This window comes from Aulonocara stuartgranti, assembly GCF_965226115.1.
Source record: "Aulonocara stuartgranti genome assembly, chromosome: 19".
Lineage (NCBI taxonomy): Eukaryota > Metazoa > Chordata > Actinopteri > Cichliformes > Cichlidae > Aulonocara > Aulonocara stuartgranti.
In genome coordinates this window covers 7,545,602-7,567,537 of record NC_138955.1, presented here as the reverse complement: position 1 = coordinate 7,567,537, position 21,936 = coordinate 7,545,602, and the positions used below count along the sequence as shown (strand labels likewise).

Below are 21,936 nucleotides of genomic sequence, written 5' to 3'. Positions count from 1 at the left end.
GGAATAGAGATAGGATATCAATGGGGGAAAATGAAAAGGTGAGGAAGTGGGGGGAAGAGGTGAGAACAAGAGGCATGGCTCCCAGTTATAAGGACCCCACTGTGCAGGAATCCCACTGCCTACCCCTGGACTAAGAGCCGGGCAAAACAAAAGCATGCATTTGAGAAGAGTTGGACGGGAGGGGAGAAAAATCACACAAAATGGCAGGAGTGGGATTTGGTGCAGCTAGGCTCCCATGACAAACCAAACAGTGAAACTCATAGTCTGTTTTTGATTTATACTCCGTGCCTCCATCCATCTCTCTTTCCTTGCCTCCCTCCCATTTTTTAGCCCGGCTTGCCATTTCCATGCCTGTGCTGCTCCTTTTCCCTTTTGCATTTTCTCCTCTTGGTGTGAGATGAATATCAAAGCAATAGTGGGGCAGCTTGGAGGCCTGCAGCAGAATCTCATTGGCCTCCATGGTCCCCAGCAAGCAGCCGCCACTGCTCTAACAGCTCTTGCCACAACCCTGCAATCAACCGCGGGGGCAATGAGACCAGCCTCCCGGGTGGATATTCTGGAAGGGTAAGGGGTAATTTAAGGGAACTAGTTTTAAGACGTCAAACCAAAATCCTCTTATATATTTTGTTTTGAATAAGATAACCCGAAAAGTGTCAAAGGGAGGAAAATCCTACACAATCAGCTCCGACCATCTTAATAACCTTGTTTTTTAACCAGGGGCATGTTCACTATCGCAGACGCTGGGCTCCCTCACTGCATATGATGTCATTCTGTCCCATGTCCCGCTGAGCTGGCTCAGCCAGGTCCTAGCTTGGATCAGTGTTATTACTACATAAGAAATGGACAGCAGTGCTGAAGGCAGGGAAACGTTACTGAACTGGGGTCAATTCTCAGTGGAGCACACAGACGTAAAGAAGCATCCTCCTTTCTCTGCACGTGTGTTCTTGGAAGTCTCTCAACTGTTGTGAGCTGTAAGTTTATAAATCTGAGCAGCCTTGACAGGCTGAGTTCTGTTTGTAGTCTGCTGTGGTCAGGGCATGTGCAGTCACCTCCACAGGGGCCAGTCAAAGTCATGCTGTGCTGGAGCTCTTCGCCCGGGACACCTTATTTAAAACCATTATTTAAAGAAATGCATATAATATCACCTTTCGTGAAACGTGTTATTATTACTATTATTATTTTATTTTTGCTGGAGGATAATTTGTAGGTTGCTCTCTCTTTTTTCTTTTGCAAACACCGTGGAATTTCACGCAACTTAATCACCTCCATGCAGTGGGAATGTACCGTAAACAGTCCCTCAGCGAAAGCACTCATTTCTGCTACTTCATTAAACAACCTGCATTAAGATGCAAGCAGCAGGAGTGAAAATTAACTGGAAGGGATGGAAATGAGAGGAAAAACGGAGGAGGAGAAGTGGTGTGTTTGTGCAGGTATCCCAGCGTTAAAAGATACACAATATAATATGATGCTCATTTTGAGAATAAGCAAGCTATGGGATTAAGAGGGGGGGAAAAAAACTACAAAAAAACATGCCAACAATTTTTTTCAGCGTATAGTGAACGCGAGGCTAATGTGCCACGCTTTATATGTCAGTAGATTCCAAGTGGGGTTAGTTGGCTTTGAAGTGGAACTGTGACAGATCTGGATTAGAGGGCAAAGTGTAAAGGTCTGATGTTGGAGCATGAAACGAATTAGGGTTTATTACATTCTAATACAGCACTAAATCTCTAGAAACACCTACCATTTATGCCAAAGCACTGTAAACAAAGCTTTTGTCAGTCATAAGAGCTGTGACACACTAGCATTTGAAAACAATGCCATAGTTGCTCTGCAATGAAAACAAAAACTTGATTTATTTTACTCATTTACTCATTCTGTTTTCTTCTTTGCAGATTAACATTCTTGAGTAAAATAAGCCTAATTTCTCTGTGAGGGTCTGCCACTGCTGCGTTAGGCCCTCTGTGGTGTACTGGCTGGGGAAGAACAGATGGCAGACTGAGGTGGCTTGTGTCTGTTTTCCAGGGTCGCTGAGCAGCCAGCATTAGAACACAGAGGCTAGACAATAGCTAGGCACCAAACCTCGAACCCCCCACCCCCACCCCCCCCAAAGGTCTCTTCCACACTCATTATCAATGACTTTCAATTACCCCTGTGCCAAACATCACCAAACTATCCTGTCATATTGTCACTAACATCTGTTTTGCAAACACACAGGGAGCAGTGGGTCTTGTCACAAAAGTAACCATGTGATGACTCTTTTTCCTGCGTTTTCCACTGATGATCACACATTCGGGCAGTGGCAGTGAACCAAATTGTCGCCCGGGTTGCTACGGGTGACTGGAGGACTGACTTTTGAGCTCCTGAGGCAAACAAGCACATGACAGATTAGTGTGTGGGCCTCCTCCAGGCGTCCACCTCTGTGACCCTTAGGAGTCCCCTCCTTACACCCCCTGCTCTTACCCCTAAAGCCAACCCCTGCCTCTCCTTTGTTCATCCAAACTATCAACAACCTAGAGAGATGGACAAGCAAACAGATTTTTATGTTTTGCAGTCAACAAAAAGAGGCTAAAGTTACTTTGAATAATATTTTCAACGTAAAACTTTTTTGTCTGATCTATTATCAAACACAATTATTATTTTTTTTATTGAACCGCTCAGTTAAATGAAATTATAGGTAAGTCGACTATTTGTTTATTGAAAAAAAAGTACTGTGCCATGTGTATGGGAAAGAAAAAGTAGGCACCAACAAATATGGCAGTTCGATGTAAAAGGAGGAAGGGCTATTTCAAACTGTTTGCAGATGTGTGTCTGCACCAGCTAAATGCTGCTTGTACTGGAACAACACACAAGGATTAGAAGGACTAGAGGAGCTTAAACAAAACTGGGGATACTACAGGGCTGACTGTTTAGTCTACTCAAACAACATGTCCTCTCTTTTTGAGGAATGGACTTGTACACTTGTTTATCGTATGGAACAAACATCCGTTGCCAGGTTTGGCCGTGCCTGGATCCATGTCTTGTGAATGACCCTAGCCGACTCTTTTATGTGCGTCTATAAAGGGTGGCAGAGAGAGCAGCTCCCATAGGAGGGCTCGACCTGACGATGACACCCTGTCGTCATGGAGACTAATGCTATGTTGGGCTTGGATCGGGAGTGTGCGCATGTGTGGGTGGGGCAGGGGGGATAGCTACTGTCACTAGTGTACCTAATGATGTTTTCAGCACAATGCTCTTAACTCTAAGACGCTCCTCGCTCTGGTGAACACCTGTGTTATCTGCACTGGTATCTTTACTGTTCTCGTAGGTACATTTCACTTTTCAGTCAAAACATAGCTCATTAGTCAATACTTGTACTGGTGTTACATTTAGGATGATAAAAGCCAATTATACTAATAGCTACATTTAAATACCATCTACCCATACATAAACATTTCAGAGCTGAACATTTAGTTCTACTTCACAGTCCAAGGACTCTCTAAATGACTAAAGGATATATCACTTCCCTTTCAAGGAGCCCAGGGGACCAATACACCTGGCTTAGCAGCTTAACAGCATTTCCCAAAACACCCAGGCCAAAGGGTGGCCCAGCACAGAACTTGAGACGCTTGATGCTCTAGTTGGCTACCTACTTGCTCGTCTGACTGACCGCTCTCCCTCTCTCCTACGATCCCTCACTCCCTTGTTTGAGTGCACACACTTAAGGAAAACTTTCAATTTGGCCCCGATTGCTCCTGAGGTTCCTTATTTATTTTCATAGGTGTTGGAGACTTTACACTAGTCAAAAAGACAAGGCCAGAGCCCAGAGAGGTATCTTTGCATCTGAGTGCTTCCTGTTTTCATTGCTAGGCCAACCCTTGTCTTTACAGGGGTTAGTAAGGGTTAGCGGGGGGTTAGCAGGGGTTGAGAAAGAAGGAAGACCAGGGGCGCCAAGGGGCTAATTGTAAAATTTAAAGTTTGCTTTTGCTGAGCACAAAAGGGCATTACCATTGCAAAGGTAGGAAAAAACTCCCATCACTGCAATTTTACAAATCTGACACGTTCTCTGAAATCTTTCTCTAGCTACTTATCTGACTCTCTCTTCCTATCCTGAATTCTGTGGTCCATGCTTCTGAAGTGCAGCAGAACATTTTACCCCTAACAGTGAAGTTTACCTTTCTGATAACATAATCTCCCTGTAGTATTGAAAAGCTTATACCAACAGTCTGGGATTTCCCTTCCCCTAATGTGGCTGGAAGACATCCAGAACCTCATGGTGAGGGAGGGGGGGTATTAGAGAAAAAGAGTGGGAGGGAAGATAGAAGAAGGGAGTGGAGAGACAGTCTGACCCTCTTCTGCCAGCTAACACCAGCTGATCTGTTCAACACTCTGCCAATTGCATATGGAGCATTTAAGGTTGCCAGCTCTGCAGTCAATACGCATATGGCCTCGACATAAAAGAGATCAGGGTTATCGCCGCCTTCTCTGATTGTGCAATTGTGAAGAACTGTCTCTGAGATCAATATGGTGCAAAAACTGTACTTTCCCCTTGCCTGGGAAATTGGCATACTGAGATTAGCGGTAAATATGACTTCAAGTGAGGTTACTTGCTATATATGACCGTCATGAAGGAAACAATCTTGTGAGTTCTCCCATGAGAGTGTGAGGTCAGAGTAAAGCAAGGGAGGGTGGGAGGGGAGAGGCAAAGGGCAATTTTGTTATACTGAATCTAAAAGCCAACAGTTGTTACTACTGGCCTGTGTTGTTTTTTTGTGTTTGAAGGGGGTCCTGTCCTTTTGAGCTTTTCAGAAGATGTGACAATGGCTGGATGTTGAGAACATATGTAGAGAGACCCCTGCGGCTCATGGAAGAGGAGCTCCATGCTGGCCCCTCAGTTTGAGAAAATACAAGCCCGCTCCTTTCACTCCTCACCCCTCAGTTAATGAATGCGTGAATGGCAGAATGCCGCTATAGGCCATTCAGGGGCCAAAGTCCCCAAGAATTCACCTTTGCACAAATGCATCCAGCTATGGCAAATACATTTGCTTAACAAATTAAAAGAAAGAAGAATGGTTAATGGGTGTGAGTGTGTGTGTTTGTGTGTGTGTATGTGTGTGTGAGCAAGAGAAAAAGAGCGAGAGAGTTTATGGGTGGGAGAAGTGGATGGTGAGAAGAGAAGGGGGATAATTCAATTAGCCGTCTTCCTCAGCAGAGAAATGAAGGCAGGTTAAAAGGGAGGGATTATTATTTGTACAAGACTGGCCAAGGCTTTGCACAAAAGAAACAAATAAAGATTGGATAACATCTACAAGCAGGGTTTGTGATAAAGGGGTGAGAGGGAAAGGGGAAAAAAGAGGGTCTGAATTAACCAGCGTTCTGAAAAAATGTGCCCCTCCTTTGCTCACCGCTATTTCAATTCAAATTTAAAACAATTCTAAAGATAATTGGCAGGGACTCTTCCAAAAGGTCTGTGCAGAAGCTGTATGGGGCTTTCATCAGGAAAAATGACCAATCTTGAGAGAATTTCTAGCCTTACCATAAAGCCTGTGTATATAATTTGTTATTTTGTTGTGTTTTAATGACACACAAAAAAACAGGTAATCTTAACAGTATTTGAACATTTTTCTTTCAACTAACAGTTAGTGGTACTCAAAAGTTTAATGTCTGATTGAAGCCTGGTCTGTAGCATTTGGTGAGAGGTCTCCAGTCAGAGAGCGATGGGAGCCGCGAACAGCTGTGAAGTCATTTTGATAATGATGAGAATAATAAGCGTGCAGACTGGCGTGGTGGAGCCGCTAAGGCCTGCGAGGCTCAGGGCTTTGCTGTTGCAGCTTCACTGCTCCTGAATAGATAAAAGTGATTAAAGCACTCCTGATTATCCCTGACCAATATGTAATGGATTTACAGCCCTTTCAATTAGGCTGTATTTGCTGGCTGCTTATTACTTGGGCTTTTGGTTAGGTAATCAGGGTACGGGGCTTTGAGCTGGGAGTGGGCACTGTGGTGGTGGTGGGGGCTACAGAGTGCACAAAGGGCACATGACCCTCTTAAATGTGCGGATGTTTTAAAAGACTCTAAACTAAGGCTCCTTTACTTTCACATTCTCTCTCTCATTTCTTTTTTTTATTTTCCCCATCCCCCTAAACTGTCCGTCCATCCATCCCTGGAACGGGGAACCGCAGCCTCAAGCAGCTTATGTGTCCCGGCGTCGCCACCTCCTTCTGAAATCTGACCTGTGTTGCAAAATCAATACAGCCTGATGTTCTGATAATGTCCTGACATTAGAAAGGGAGAGGGGACATGTGGACCACCCCGTTTCACTAAGAAACATACTCACGGGAAAATAACGGTTGTGATTTTACAGTTTACATTTAAATTACTGTGACATTTAGACATATGATCCAAGACTCTGATCAGTCATTGTCAGAGATTTCTGACAGAATTGTACGGTAAACACTTTCCTATGGAGCTATGGAGAAGAAATAAACTAACACATGTCAATTTTATCGAGAGATAAGTAGATTAAGGTTCCCTTATTCCACAGAAAGACTGATTATGTAAAGAGGCCTTCAATTCCACATCCTACTTCTTTACACAGCTACACAGTCACAGTCGTTCTCTTTTATTCCCCAGTTGTTTTTTTTATCATGCTGCTTGTTCAGGCCAGAGCTGCAGTGCATCTCGTACTAGAATAAATGTCTTGGATTGCTGGGTCTTTTCTTTCTTTCTTTCTTTCTTTCTTTTTTTTTTTTACAGAAAGTGTGCTGAGCAGAGTAAACAGCCCAAACTGATTAGATTGACCTGGTCACTGTGTCCCTTTGACAGGTGGCTGACAAGTGAGCATCGCAGCAGCACCATCACTCTCTCCCCACTGCCTCAGTAGCTACTGTGTGACAGGTGCGTGTGAGTATGTGTCTTGAATGTGAGTGTCTCTAAATGTTTATTTGGTTTGTTGTGTGTTTTTTTTTTTAAATAATATAGACATATCTCCAAATTATAATGGTTGTGCTTACCGTGAGATGCTGGAACAGCCACGCCCTCATGATGTTTGTGGCCACCTTAGGGAAAATGCCACGCTTTTTCTGCCTCTTCTTATCCTTGTCTGGATCATCGTCATCCCCTGTGCCAGGCGATGCAACGCTGTTGTCTAAGCCATCTCCTGGACAGAAACCAAACCCAGGGTTAAATAACATCCCCGACCACACCACAGGCTCAGAATACAATAGCAAAAAAAATGGAACAGAGGTATACAGTCAAAGCTGAGTTTAAGGCTCATGAAAGATGGATAAACGGACAAATACCACAGATAACTTTGAAAGAACTGGAAAGTGCTGCACTAAGGCCAAACGAATTTCCACAGCAAAGCCAGTGTTGTGTAGTGAATATATGGAGGTAGGGGGATTTAGATGGCCTTAGACGAAGGGCTGTACAGAGACTGAGAGGTTTACATGGAAGCCTCGCAGAGCTGCTCTATACCCCAGAGCACGGGAGGGGAATAGGGGTTAATGACTCTAATGTTATGGTTGGACGCTGAAACACTGGGTTCCTCATTCCATTTTTACAGTAGGAGGAGATGGAAAGAAAAAAAATGGACACAGAGCCTTCAAGTACAGAAGAGACATGGACTCATGTCATTAATTCAATTAAATTTGCATGCTTGACATAATGTAGAGCATTTTTTCCCATCTTTTGATGAGGGCCAAAGGGGACAGGATGGAGTTATGCAGATATGTACTGTAACACACAGAAATTCATGAATTTAGGACATCCAGTTAAAGTGCGTGGAAGTAAATGTTATTTGGGGTGGTTCATTGTTGCACTTCGATGCACATAATGGACTCTTCATCGGCTTCCCGAAACCCTGAACAACCCCACCCCCAAGCTTCCGCCACGAGATTAGCATGACCGGCCAGCGGCGGCTTTGCCTGCATTAATGTCCATCAGCGTTTGATTTCACAAGGGAAGCGTGCACATACCCGGGCACGATTTCTCCTTTAAATTGAAGTTTCCATCTTTGTCCCTTGCCTTTTCCTTGTTCGTCTTCCTCGGCATTAATTGTGCATTAGCAAAAATGATTTACTTTTAACAGTCATAGTTATTTTTTCTTGCCCCCGGGCACAAATGCCTTGAAAGCCTTCCTTGAGGGCATCTAAATTATGTATCTGAAAAACTCCTCCACTAAGGAAGAGAAGGACCCTGACATTCTCAAAATTCAGACTCATATGTCCTCCTGTTTTTGGAGAGGCATCAATCACAGCCACCTATACAAGCCTTAATCTCGCATAAATATTTGAACTAATAACATTAAAAAGGGGGAAAGAAAAAGGATCCGACTAGTGGCGTAATCTAATGCAAAATAAATGAAGAATACAAGGACAGCGGGGGCCCGCACTAACTACTTTTCCCAGTTTTTTTTCTTCCCCTTGTTTTTGCCTCTCTTTTTCTTCTCTGTCTTGCACAGTGTTTTCCTTCCAGATCATTAGTGGAGAGCCACACGAAAGAGGAAAACAGAGAAGTGCCGACTTTGCGCTCCCTGTGTGAAGTTAAAGAAGCAACAGTCCTTCTGAAGGACACATGGGAATGGGGACACAGGCTAGGGGTGTTGTAATTGTAGAATGGGCATTCATTAGTGGCAAATGCCATAAATCCCAGACTAAGTACGAATCCTTGTTCAGGAAAGCTTAAAACAATAAACTTTGGTCTGGCCATAGCCCTACCCTGACTGTGAGGGGCTTCCTGAGAAATGTGACCCAGACGGAAGCTAAGTCTAACTCCCTGAGTTTGCTTCCAAACTTCAATAAAAACACAACTAGTGAGCTGTGAATTTTAACCAACTCCCTTTTGTTTCACTGCTTTTGAGCTTCACTGAATAATGTTGATACACAGTTTGCTGTTTGTTTGTATGCCGCTAGGTTTTGTGTTGATTTTCGAGCTACTCTCCAAATCCCTCTCCTGCTGTGAGCAGTCAGGCTCATCCAATAGAACCACACAGTGGCCAAAAGGCTGGCAGATTAATTTTATTGACGTTTCCATTTTCACTGCAATGCGATAGCCTCCCCCCCGGCCAGGGCCAGAGCGACCCGTGCGTATTTACAGACTGACCTGTCACTTCATTACCCAGCATGCTCGCTGCCTCCTGCCCTAGCCCGCAAGGATGAAACCAGACTCCGGTGCTTTTCAGCTCCTCTCTCTCTTACATGTGCACGGATGCTGACATGTGTCCACAGATCAGGCATGTGGCATTCGAGCATTCATTCTGTGTACAGTTTAAATACAAACTGTGTACAGCTTTTGTATGACTTCAAATATGTGAAAATGTGCACACAGTAAATAAAGAATAAAGAAAAATCAAATGTGGACAGAACATGAAAAGAAAGAGCAAAGAAAGAAGAGAAACAAGAAGACGCAAGAAAAAAAAGGAGTAGAAATAGAATAAAGAAGATCCAACTTGCACAACCTCATTACATCTAAAGGAGGGCTGGTGCTTTGCATCCACCCCCACTCCTTTCTTATGAGCGAGAGAAGGAACGCTGCAGGGCAAATTGTCCCAAACGCTAATGGCTTCTGACTGTTCCCTGGCAACTCTGCCATTCTAACCTGTGTGGATGTGCACTCTGAAAAAAAAAATCAGGAAAGAAAAAAAAAGTGCAGAGCAGGGGGATGAGTGTCCCATCATCTGGCCATGTGACACAGATGGGGGTTGGCTATTAGGAGGCAGTCGAAAGGCCTAGGGGAGCTGAGGTGCTGGAGTGTAGCCCCAGGCACTTTTGGAAAAGCAGCGCCCTTGGAGACAGAAAAAAGACAGCCCCCCCCCCCTCTCTCTCTCTCTCTCTCCCACTCTCTCTCTGTCTTCCCTCAACCTTTCCTCCTCCCTCCTTTTCCCTCGCTCACGCTATCAAGATCTTGACTTAAAGTGTCTGCAATGAAAGTTTCTGTGCAGATTTTCAGATGCACGCAAGTGGAGAAGGTGTAATCAGGCAAGATGGAAGACAATGACCGGACGCGATCAGGGCGAGAGAGTGAATGAGTGAGCGCACTAGCAAACAAACAAGCACAAGTCCAAAGCACATTACGCTCGCACACATTCCCTCTCTCATCACCAGTGGGTGGTTATTAAAAATGCATTCAGATATATCTCCTTGTGAGTAAATTGGTCTCAGGGCTGAGCTCATTAACGGGTCGGGATAGGACTGTAAACACACTGCAACTTGGCTTATCTAATGCTGGCACATTCAGGGTCACTTCAGGATTTCTTGCATCGAAAATTGTAAAGTACAAAGTGTCCTACAGTCTCTGCTTAGAATAGGGCAGACTTCAGTGGACTTTTAATGACTTTAGAGCAAAAGTTGTATTGTGTCTAGTAGGTATCCTGCCCCTTAGGGACCCACTAAGGTCGAGTCTGTCTTGTGTATATGACCATGAGTAACATATACTGCAGCTATCAGTATAACAAGAATGCCCTCCCTCTGCTGCTTTGCCGTTTTCATATGCGTGAATAAATAATGACTTGTCAATAGCTGGAAAACACATTCAAATCCAGCCATGTTTAGTTATCACATAACACTCCAGAGTGGTCCATATACCATTAATAATAATACCGTGGAGCCTCTAGACAAGCTTTAGATGTTGTGTGTGTGTATCATTGTAAAGGCTGTGCAGTGATTTTGCACTAGGAAGTCTGGGCGTTTATTTCAGGGTAATGAAGCAAGAGTGTAGAAGCAGTGGCTTATGGAAGCTGTGGTTAAAGTGACTAATTACAGCAGACCCCCCACGCCCCCTGTCAGCCCAAACTAGTGAAGCGTGTTCACCCAAGCTCACCCAAAAAAAGGGGGGGAAGAGAAAAACTCATGAGGAGAGTTAGATGGAAAGAGGAGCAGATGGATACCAGAAGCTTGGAGTTTTGCTGCTTTAGGAGCTTCGCTGGTCTTAGCACACCATAGTGACCGGGCCCTACACCTCTCCCTCCAACACCCTCCTATTACCACCACCTCTATCCATGCAGGCTTGGCCGCAGAGAATGAAGTGAAAAGAAGAAGGGGGATTTAGAGCCTCCCTTTTCCCCCTTTTTCTCCTCAACTTTTCAGCCAACATAAGCGGCGTTTAGCACATTCAGTCCCCCAAATGGCAGCGAATGAGAGAAGCAGTGGGGGCTCCTCTTTTGTCCGTCTGGTTACCCCTTTTATTTACTCTGGATTTACGGAGGGGTCTTTGCTGGCTCTGGGACCACATGCTCTTGACGCACACACAATCTCTCACATAGGCACATACACAAACACATAGAAGCTCTATTCACACTAGTGGAATGGCTATTTCTCTGCTTCTCTGTGCCGACTAGGGATTACAGATCATCTTGCTATAACTGCAAGCTAGCAATATGGTTTACATTCATGTGAAACACAACGCAAGTGCTAACAAGTAAAACACGATTGCCATACCGGTTAAACACACACACTCAAACTTCCAACTTTTAGATAAAAGTAAAGCATCTGTGAATTTGTGTCTTCATGTGACCACACACCACAGACGCCATATGGTTTACTGCACTCATTCAGATTCATACAGTAGATGAGGGCTCTAAACTGAACTGTTTTAGTGTGGCTGCACCACTGCAGCCAGTGTTTTACGCTGATTATTTCCTGATCTGTGCTTAAACAAGCAGCAGCCCTTGCACTGGACCATAAAACAACAGCTTAGTAAACAGCAAGCATGCTGACAAATTGGTAGCGCTCAGGCCGGAGTCATTAACAGCCTTAAAACCTGTCAGAGCAATTACAACAAACTCTCTCCTTCAGCAAGTCCCCCTGCCAAACTCAGATGTCACCATCCGCCTCCTCTTTACCACCCCCCGTTACTGCCAGGACACTGGCTAAAGGTGAATTAGAAAGCACTACCATTTTTCCCCTCTCTTCTTCTCCAACAGCCATGACACCCCAGAGAAATGAGGACAAACCTCCATCTCAAACACAGCTGTATCTGCATCCTGGGGGCTACAACTGAGTGGTTCCTTTTGCATGAGAAATAATGTGTAGTTGTCTCCCCTGAAAAACACATCATTAAGTGTTCCCTTAAATGAAGTGGAATAAGAGCTTCTAATTAGATGTTTTTTTTTTCTATGTGTGGGGAAGCCAGGCAGTCAGGCAGTAAGAAAGGCATGGAGAGAAGGAAGGAGGGAGGTGGGGGCGGGAGGAGGGATGTCAGGGAGCGGTTGCTCAACAACTCCTGTACCTCTTCCCCTCCCTCCCATCTCTGCCCCCTTCTCCAAGCCCCCTAACACTGCCATCAGGCAGATATCTCTCTGTCATCCCTGGAATGCTGGAGATAACTATCGCCTCTCCACCGATAGAAGGCCTCTCTCCTCTCACAGGCAGAGAGTTGACCCTACTCTGCACATCCCTACCATAGAGGGTGAAGGCTGAAAAGGGGGGGGTAGGTTGGGAGGTAAAACTTGTTTTTAAAAGCCAGTTAGACTATTTTACCTTTTAACCCAAAATATGGGCTGTAGCAAAGCCATTCCAAAGCCTTTTCAGCCTTACTTCTATAGCCAAGGAATCATAGTTTGTCCAGAAGCAAGAGGTAGGAGGTGGGCCAAGCTGCCTGATTACAGCTTTTTTTTTGTCTATATTCGCTGCTTCCAACAGTTTTTTATCATTTCATAAAATTCCAATCTGTTGAGAATGTACAATACAACCTGATACCTGCAACAACAATTAACTTTTTCCCTCATAAACCGGGACTGAGAATCATACAAACAAATTAGGCCTCCCTCCTAAACTCTTCAAGTTCTCTGCATATTTATGTCTATATGAACACACAGCAAACATGCTGCCTTTACATAGATGTGAGTTATATATAAAAGAACGCATGTCAGCTGCGACGAGGCTCTGCCATCCAAATGGGGCTTTGAGGAGGAAAAAAGATCCGAAGAAAAGAGATGGAATAAAGATGTATAAAAGAAAGGAGGCAGGCTGTTGCAGATGTCAAGACCCAATTTGCATGAATGGCAAAGGGCTAAATTGCAGGGGATGGGGGGATCTACCCTCCACCCCCTCACCCTGCTTTTTTTTGGGGGGGGGACTAAAAGGGAGTTGTGATGCCCATGACTGCCCCTCACTCAGCAGACAGGGATCAGTGGCTAATGAAGGGCTTTGGGCCTCCACCAGATATTTCACACTCTCTGCTTCTCTGACAACTCCACCCTGCTCCCCCCTGCACTCTAACACTGCAGAAGAAACTGCTGCTGCTCTTCCCTTACATTCTGACTTGAATGGGGCTAATTGGTCTCACAGGTAATCTCGGTTCATCACTCGTTTCTTCATAAACAAATTTACAAACCTGCCACTGCATGAGTCCAATTCTCGCTTATGTCTAACCAGACTGCTTCTGTCTTATCTTCTTCTCTTATTATGATACACTGAAGCTATTGTTAGTCTTGGGATTGTATATATTGACAGTGCTCAATAATTTATCATTTATACAATAGGATGCACCCAGAGAAGCATACCTGCATCTCAAGATTTGATGCAGCATTAAATATTAAAGAAGAAGTGTTTACCAAAAGTAATTAGGGTACAGTGAATAGAAACAAACATGAACAGTAGTAAAATGAGGTGCCCTCACACATATGCTTCCTAAAAAAATTACTAACTTGCTCTATTTTGGAATTAAAAAAATTTAAAAGCAGGGGAAAAAATGAGAAAGAGCAAAATGAAAAAAGGAGGTGGAGACAGTGCCGATACTTCATATGGCTCTATCTGCTAGTAAAGAGTAAATGCGTAAATGCTAGTAAATAGATTTCTAATCCCCTCTAGGAACTATTGTATATCAAAGTCTTCTACATAAACCGCAAAGAGCAGCTGTATGCTGGTTGCCAATTTAACTGAGTGTTTTTCTTTCTTCCTTTCTTTTTGTTTTTCATTCAGAGCAGCTTACATCGTTTCAGGCAATGCATGATAACAGCATAAGCAGTGATTCTCTACCCTCAATTACAACTTAAAACCAAACAAACTTGCTGTTTTTAAGCTGAAGAGGAGGTCAAGTCCTTGCCACACCTGATGGACAGTGGCATCAAAGAGTTCAACAAAGATTGGGGGGGGGCTTGTCTATATAGAGCTGGGGGTGGGGATGGAGGGTGGAGGGGTTGGTAGAGTAAATGAATTAAAAGGTTTATAAATCAACAAGTCAACCATCAGATTGCAGCCTCTGCTCAGCAGCCCTCTCATCAGCCAAATGCCAAGTTTTTTTTTCTTTCCTCCTCGCTCTCTTTTTTTTTCCACACAAATGTCCTGGAGGCAGGGAACAAAGCGAGCAGAACTGATTACTGCACTGTTGCTCCGCTCCGACAGTCTAAACTCTGTTTGGCTTCCTAATGAGCTCACTAAAAACCCAATTCATCACCCATAACCCCTTCTCAACCTGCCTTGAAATCTCCCATTATGGGGAGTCAAGGACAGTCCGTTTACAGGCTTTGGACCAGGGTCAAGGGCTGCGATGGGTGGATGTCAGTGGCAGCGACGGCAGAGCTGCCAAGATTATTTTGAAACAGGGGATACTTCCTGCATGGCTCCTCTTTCCATACACCATTCATTTCATTCTAATTCACCTTCTCCTTTGATTTTTATTCTAATGTTATACACCAAAAATATATATTTTTAAAATATACAACAAGAATGTGGTATGCTGTTTTTCAAGTCTTACACCAACTTCTCCCATCTCTTATTCCCCCCTCCCCATTTCACAATACCAGTGGTGTCTCAGTCTTAGTAGAGGAATGTCCGGCTTGATGGCTGCAACAGCGGGAATGTCCCGTTCTAGTCGGCTTTCGCACCAGAGATTTCAAATTTAATACCCTTTCGTCCCATCCCTGCAAAGACAGGAATTTGGTGGGAAGGGAATGTAGTGGGGTAGGGGTGGGGGTATAAAAGAGTGCAATACAGTCAGTGTATTAAGGGCAGGGAGAAAGGAGTGAGATGAATATTGTAGGTAAATGACAAAGAGCTGAGAAGGTAAGGAACGGGGTAATAAGGAAGCGTTTTGGTTGGAAGGAGGGGTCAGAAAGAGAAAGGTGGAGGAGGAGGAGAGCAGCACAGGGCTGGGGTAAACTCCCACAGTTCCTCATTACATGGAGCTGAAATGATCCTCCTGACACCTGAGCTGTAACCAAGAGATTACAGAATTGATGAATCCTTGGTTTAAAATGCAGCTGTTTTATTCTGCTTTAGTAATTAATTCTTTTTCCGATAGTATATTGATTAAGCGTAGCCCCTGATAAAGTTCAAACCGAGAGAGATCCCTCCAGGGTTTTGGGTTGGCCTGCTCTAGAGAGCCAATGAAAACTTCCTCCCTTCACCTGCATCTCTCTTTCTGTCAGAGCAGTTTACCCTCATAAATTAGTCAGATCTTTGTGGAGTGAAGATCTCGCTAAGTTGATACTTGCTTTGTCTGCCTCTTGCTGATACTTCACTCTTGTTATTATCCAATCACACCAACACAAATGCAGATGCCCTTACAGACAAGTATATATTACACAGCTCACCAAAACGTTAATTTGAGAGTTATCTTGTGCCGTACTGAGAGACAACACCTGTCTATTGATTACTTAGGTTCATTTGCCCTCCTTCCTTGGCTCTCACTCTCACCGAGCGAGGCACTCGTGGCATACTGAATGTAAGTATTTTTTTGTTTTGTTTTTCACTTTTTCGTTTTTTCACAAAACTACTCTTTCATTTTTTTTTTCATCGCTGCATTTTCCATACAGCTGTGAGTGAGAGTGTGATCAACAGAGGGTAGAACGGATCTCTCCGGGGAGTCAACTAGCAGAGAAATCAGATACAGCTTTACAAGAGACTCAGCCGCTCATGTCTTGTCAAGACCCCTCACCTAACGGCTTCTTTACAAGTCAATAACCAGGGCCTAGTGTCCTCCACTGGGCCTTGGCACACATTCACCTCATCCTATAGGAAGCAAAGGTGGGGAGGGGGAGGGGGGTAGTTTCAGAGCCTTTTTTTATTCTTTATTTTTTGCAAATTTTATATGAATAATGCTAGATTTTCAATTTGAAACTCATACAGACAGATGCTGTGGTGGAACATAAAATATAGACCCCCTCCCCCCAGACAACGGCGTAATAAATAGTGACAAATAATTGGTGATCTCACGAAAAAAGAACAGACAGAATCCTTTTTTTTAATATTAAGAACTAATGAATGACTGAATGAATTATGTAGGGAGGAGGGAAAGATAATTAGAAAATGGAAGTAGTGCTTAATACATTTACAGACTATTTCCTTTTGTTAATGGGACCGCAGCACGCGCAGAGAGGGTTTTGACGAGGCTAGTACTGACTGTCCGCCCTGCTCCTTAAGGTAAATCCAGCAGGTCATTTCATTAAGGCCCAATTCCATGGCGCTAATTTTGATTTTAGGGGCTTGACAGCTGTTGGAAGTGGAAATTGCGATGGTACGATGGTTGAGAGAGGAGCCTATTACGGCAGTGAAAAATACAAATTGCAAAGCCACTTCAAATTGGTGCCAATCTGCAACGCTGACCCACCAAAAGTCGCACTTCATCACAGTCTACGTGATGTTAGCTGCGTGTAAAGACAGAATAAGAGCCAATTACTGTTTTTTTAAGAACCCCCCCCCCCCCCCCCCCGAGAAAACAAACAAACAAACAAACAAAAAAAACCCAACCTACATATACTTTTCAACAGTAATGTTTTCCTTTGTTCAGTAATAGTAATAAGAAAGGCATCAACATATGTATTTATTGAATGTGTGTCCCACAATTTTGACATATAGGAACTGTCACAAACTATAGCTGCAGGAATTACTGAAATGAACTACTATCACAATTATTGCTGATTCAGCAGTTTCATAAAGGTAGGGTTGTACTACAGTGTTTACGCGCTTTCTATTTTCCTTGAAGCTCAGTGCATACTTTTTGTTTACCTATCAATTCTCCCTCACATAGCATGGTCAACAGATGGACGTGACACATGCTTTGAGCTCCTAATTGCCTTGCCTCACAAGTTAATATGCAGCATCAGAGCTCCAGAAGGAAGGAAAAAAGCTCTTCGTCTGATGCTATTAATTAGCAGTGTTCTATAGCTCTCAGCTTTTTGAAGCTCTCCATCTCCTTTTGTTTTGCACTCTTTTTTTCTTTTCTTCTTCTTTTTTTTGTGGGGCCTCGCTATTGACTTTTCAATTTTCCCCTCACATCCACCCACTGCAATAGCAGTAGCGCCAGTGCTTCTAGTGTGGTAGCCAACCCAACAATACCCCCAAGCCTACTCTCCGAGACGCTGGCTGGGGAGCCCTGAGAGCCGGGCCAGGCCTACAGCTCCCACCAGCCCACCACTCACTCCCCATGAGACCAAAATCAAAGAGAGAGGCCCTTAAAATATAACCATGGGTATAATGAGGGTGCTCCAAAGAACAATAAGCATATACACCAAAGGAAAAATGAGAGTAGGAGTACAAAAGAAAGATGGAGAAAACTATAGGAATGTTGGCTCGCAAGTGTTCTTGAGAAGTGAACAGCATTGAGAGGATGAGGGGGGGAAAACACAACGCGATAGTGTGCTGTTGGAGAGAGGGCAAAGGGCCACAGCCAGTGGTGATGGTAGCCGGGGCCACGCATCCAACCATGTATCTGAACCCGAAACAACAAGGGGGTTTGCCGCATGCCTCTGGAGCCGAAGGGAGCCAAAGGGAGCACGACTAATTTCTGCACAACAATAGGGCTGGATGAGCGCCCACACAATGGCAGGTGCTTTGAATAGCAGCAGGGCCCTTGCAGCGGGGATCTTCTCCTCTCTCACTCCGAGGGCTTGGGCTCTGGCTTGTGTAACCTTTCATTTTCAACCAGGCTTCCTTTTGACTCATAAAGGATGAAAATGATCTCATGGGGGGCCAAAGGAGTAAGAGACAGCCAGGCCTGTGAGGCACTATTCAGACCAAGTCCATCTGTGTTTTCTCTAACATCTTCTCTGCCTCTTGTTTCTTTCCCTCCCTCTCTTTCTCGTATTCAGTTCCTTTTTTTTTCCAGCATCCATCGCTTCCTTACTTGTTAACTTGCCTCAATATAAATCACACTTTTTTTCTGCCTCATTTTCTTTCTTATTGACTGTATGTTGGGTTGTTCTTTTTCTGTGGTGGTTGTGTTTGTTGTGCTGCTCCTGGGCTGTCCTGTAGGCCAAGATGCAGTGGAAAAGGCAGTTTTCCCCCCACCTTAAGAGCATTTTTTCCAAGGTCACAAGGTCAGGCTTCACAGATGTCTCCTGCAGACACTCAGTTGTCTACGGACTGTATCCCTGGGAGTAAGCATTTGTGCTAAACAATGCAGCTTTCCCTTCACTTTGGAAAATATTACAGTTCTTTCCTTTTTGTCTTGCTTTTTCTTGCCTTTCTTGTTTTCATTGTTGTATTTTTGAATGAAGCACCAAAGTGAGTGCAATTTTTTCCAAGGTGGGGGTTTCTGTCTCGAGATAATGAACCAAAGCACTGGTTATCACAAGATAGTGGTGTTTTCTTGCTGCTTTCATTCCTTTAAATACTCCCCGTCTCCCTAAGTTTCCTCCAATTGTTCTAATGGGGCCTTAGTCATCCTTGCCTGATGGCAGAGGGAAAGATGCTTTTAAAAGTCTTTTTCTTCTCTTCGTATGTGTTGCCAGGAGAGAAAAATGAAAACATGTAGTAACTGTCCTAAAATCCACACCGATAGACAGATACAAAAAAAACCCTTGAGTAAGCAGGGTTGAAGGCAAACAAAGAGAAACCCTAAATGAACAGAATGACAATATTTGAACTAGAACATCTCTGTGTAGCCTCAATCTTGCAAGAAAAAAAAGAAAATTCCTGAGCTAAACAGCTTTCATTAAAGTCAAATCAGCTTGTGCTTTTTTTAGGGGGTGGAGCGTGACACTGGTAAAAGGGAAGCGATTGCACCATTTACCATGCAAGTTCTGCCTCAGAACATGGAAATGTGTGTAATTGGAACAACATTTTAAAAATACAGGCACTGAGCTATCCTTGAATATCTCACTCCTTTTCATCTCGCTTTCCCTTGTTCCTTTTTCTGTTCCTTCGTTTGATATGGTGTTCTTGCTTCCCCCTCCAAACATCTCCTCTGTATTCTGCAAATTGATAACCCTCTAAATGAATTATGGTAAATGCATAATGAAGGTTTTCTCAGCTTCAGCCCTGCAGCCAGCCAGGATGGAGCATCTCGTTTGGCATGTTTGATTCGTTTTGTTGCGCATTTAGCCCCAGTGTTCCTTCGGAGTGTTCACTGCTTGGGGCATGTAAATAAGAAATTATCCTTGCTGACTAACATGGCTAATACCTCCTCTGGGGTAATCAAAAATTATTAGACGCTTGCTTCCAATAAACATTAGGGCTCATGGCACTAACCACTGTCAAATCACTCACCTCCGCCTGCTCCCCAATAGCCATAAAATGGGTGAACAAAAGTGATCAGGTGTGGAAAAAGCACCCTGGCTACACGGAAACTGAGAGACCGCAGGACTGCTATTATGCCTAAAAAAGCAGCCCTTGGCTTTAAGAGTCATTAAAGCATGTACTAGAGTGGGAATCAGACTAGAAAATGAGCTTATCTTGCATAAAGCCCTCAAAAGCTTTGCATAAACGTGAAAGATGTGTGCGTGAAAATCAGCAGCAGAGAGGAAGAACTCGGATTGTAACACACTTCCTTTATCATCCTCCCACTCTTTTGGATGGTGGCAGCATGGTTAAAGCACTACCTGTAGGGTATAGCTGCTTTGCTCGGTTCCAAATATGCTTTAGTGTCTAAACCCTGGTTTACGCAAGAGAAAAAAAACCACACAGCAAGTGAACAAGCTTTAGCTAGCCTTGCTAAGCCACTCTACTCAACCATGTGCTGTCTTTTGGAGGGACCTTTGCTGTGATGTGCAGTTTTGACATCAGGGGAGGAGAACTGGGAGGGTGGGGGTGGTGAAAGAGATTAAAGAGCCAAGGGAGGCAGAAGAAAGAAATGAAAGTAAAAGAGTGCAAGGCCCATTGGTCAAACACAAAGGGGAAGAGAGGGAAAGGACATTTGAAGTCGGGGTTAAACTCCAAATAAGCACACCTTAAACTGGCTCATGTAAGCTAGCAGTCAAGGTTTTTGGAGTTTCCCTGCAGGTGTGCCTTTGACAGACTTGGCCCCCATAACCTCTTTCTGATCTAGAACGGGGCCTGGGGTTGGACACAGAAACTAGTGGCATCTTGCTGTCTCTCTCTCTCTCTCTCTCTCTCTCTCTCTCTCTCACACACACACACACACACATGCTTACATTCTCTATAAACACACACGCACACACCAACACACCGCCAGACAAGGGGAAAACAAATCTGGTGAGGACTAAAGCAATTGGATTATCACCTCTTAAGGGTGACTTCTTGGCTGACCCCCTTCAGGCTAGCCTGCTGAAACAAGACTGAAAATTTCCTGGGAAAACACTCTCTCCCTTTAAAGAAACGAAGCACTGTCGTCCTCGTGAAAATGCAGCAGTGGCAGCATTAATGGACATGGAAATGCCCTTTGGGGCATGCGCTCAAATCCCTTTTAGCCATATTACATCAGACCCCTGTGCACTTCTCATCATCACCACATGCGCTGGTGTAATCAGCAATGGAACAAGGGTGTGTAAACCCACTGTATAATGAACTGATACAACAGCATTGCACTGTCTTTGTTTTTGCCTAAAGCCTTTGGGTAAAAGAATTTAAAAGCCACTCCCCTCCTTTTACTGGAGTTCAATCCTGATTACTTCCCTGCAACACCGTTTCCTCTGTGCTTTTTAGCTATGCTCAGCTCACTCCCAGTTAAGCTGGCCTTCATCTACTTCTCAGAGAAACAGAGGAAAAGAAAGAGAGAAAGAAAAATCTCCCCCAAGTTTCCCCTTAATGGCGTGAAACAGAAATTCTCCTCAGCTGCTGTCAGAATAATCTGGATAATTTTTTCCCTATGTTCTCCAAACATTAGTTTGCACATTAGGCTGACACAGTAAAGACGTTTTTCCTGTGGCGTAGGCTCAGTACCTGGCCAGGTTGGGCTGGGCCAAGTCACACCAGAGGCCTGTTTGTGATTATGGATCAGAGTGAAAGGAGCCAGCACAGTACTGAGGCAGAGGTCAGTGGATAGAGGGGAAAAACCAGAAGGAGAAAAGAGATGCTAAGAGAAAAAGGGAGCGTGGATGGAAGACCAAGAGGTGGTGATGGTGGTAATACTGTGGGAAGCCTATGTTACTGGAAACTGGCTGTATTGACAGTTTTTATTCTTTTACATTACCTTTTTTTCCAGTCTTTTAAGCTATAGCACAGGGTCAGAAGAAAGACAGAGAAACCCAAAAAAAAAGAACGAAGAGAGAGCGGAAGGGAGGAAGGAAAGTGGGAGCTGAGGGAGCTGATCATTCTCTTTAATCACATTTTGGATGAGGGCCAGGTAGTCTGCGGAACTGAGAGCGAGACAGAGAAGGGTGAGTGAGGAGAGGAGTACGAGCGAGTCAGTAAGTGAGGGAGGGGGTGGGAGAAAGAGAAGAGGAGAGAGATGGAGGAACAAATGGAAAGAAAGGGGGAGAGAGAGGATGGGAAAGGGACTTATGGAGAGAGGGGATGAGCCTGAGAGCAGAGACCCTTGAAACAGCTTGAAGTGCAGCAGTGCTTAGGCAAGTGTGCACATATGCCCGCACATTCTATGTCTATGTGTGTGTTTGTGTGCAAGAGAGAGTGACAGCCATTCCCGTAAATGCCCGCGAATGCTGAATCCAGCAAGAATCTGGTGTTAGAGCCGAGGCTAGGAGAGATCCATTTTAAAACTATGTGCATTAACTATACTTTTCCCCATAGATTAAGCACTCCACATGAATAATTTAGTCTCTTTTATGCTAATGGGATCATGAAAGTATCCCCTCTGTACCATGTTTTCTCCCCCCGCACAGCA

The 21,936-nt window shown here is 44.2% G+C and overlaps 1 protein-coding gene across 6 annotated transcripts in view; it reads right to left on the bottom strand.

Annotated features, from left to right (window-relative positions):
• Positions 1-21,936, bottom strand: part of meis2a (Meis homeobox 2a) — a 185,715-nt gene that overhangs the window by 38,446 nt on the left and 125,333 nt on the right. For 5 of the 6 annotated variants that reach the window (XM_082516454.1, XM_082516458.1, XM_082516455.1 and 2 more), the window contains one exon: positions 6,990-7,135. In XM_082516454.1, coding sequence (XP_082372580.1) covers positions 6,990-7,135 — 146 coding nt within the window. The remainder of the gene's footprint in view (positions 1-6,989; positions 7,136-21,936) is intronic. The other variant, XM_082516456.1, reaches the window with a different exon arrangement.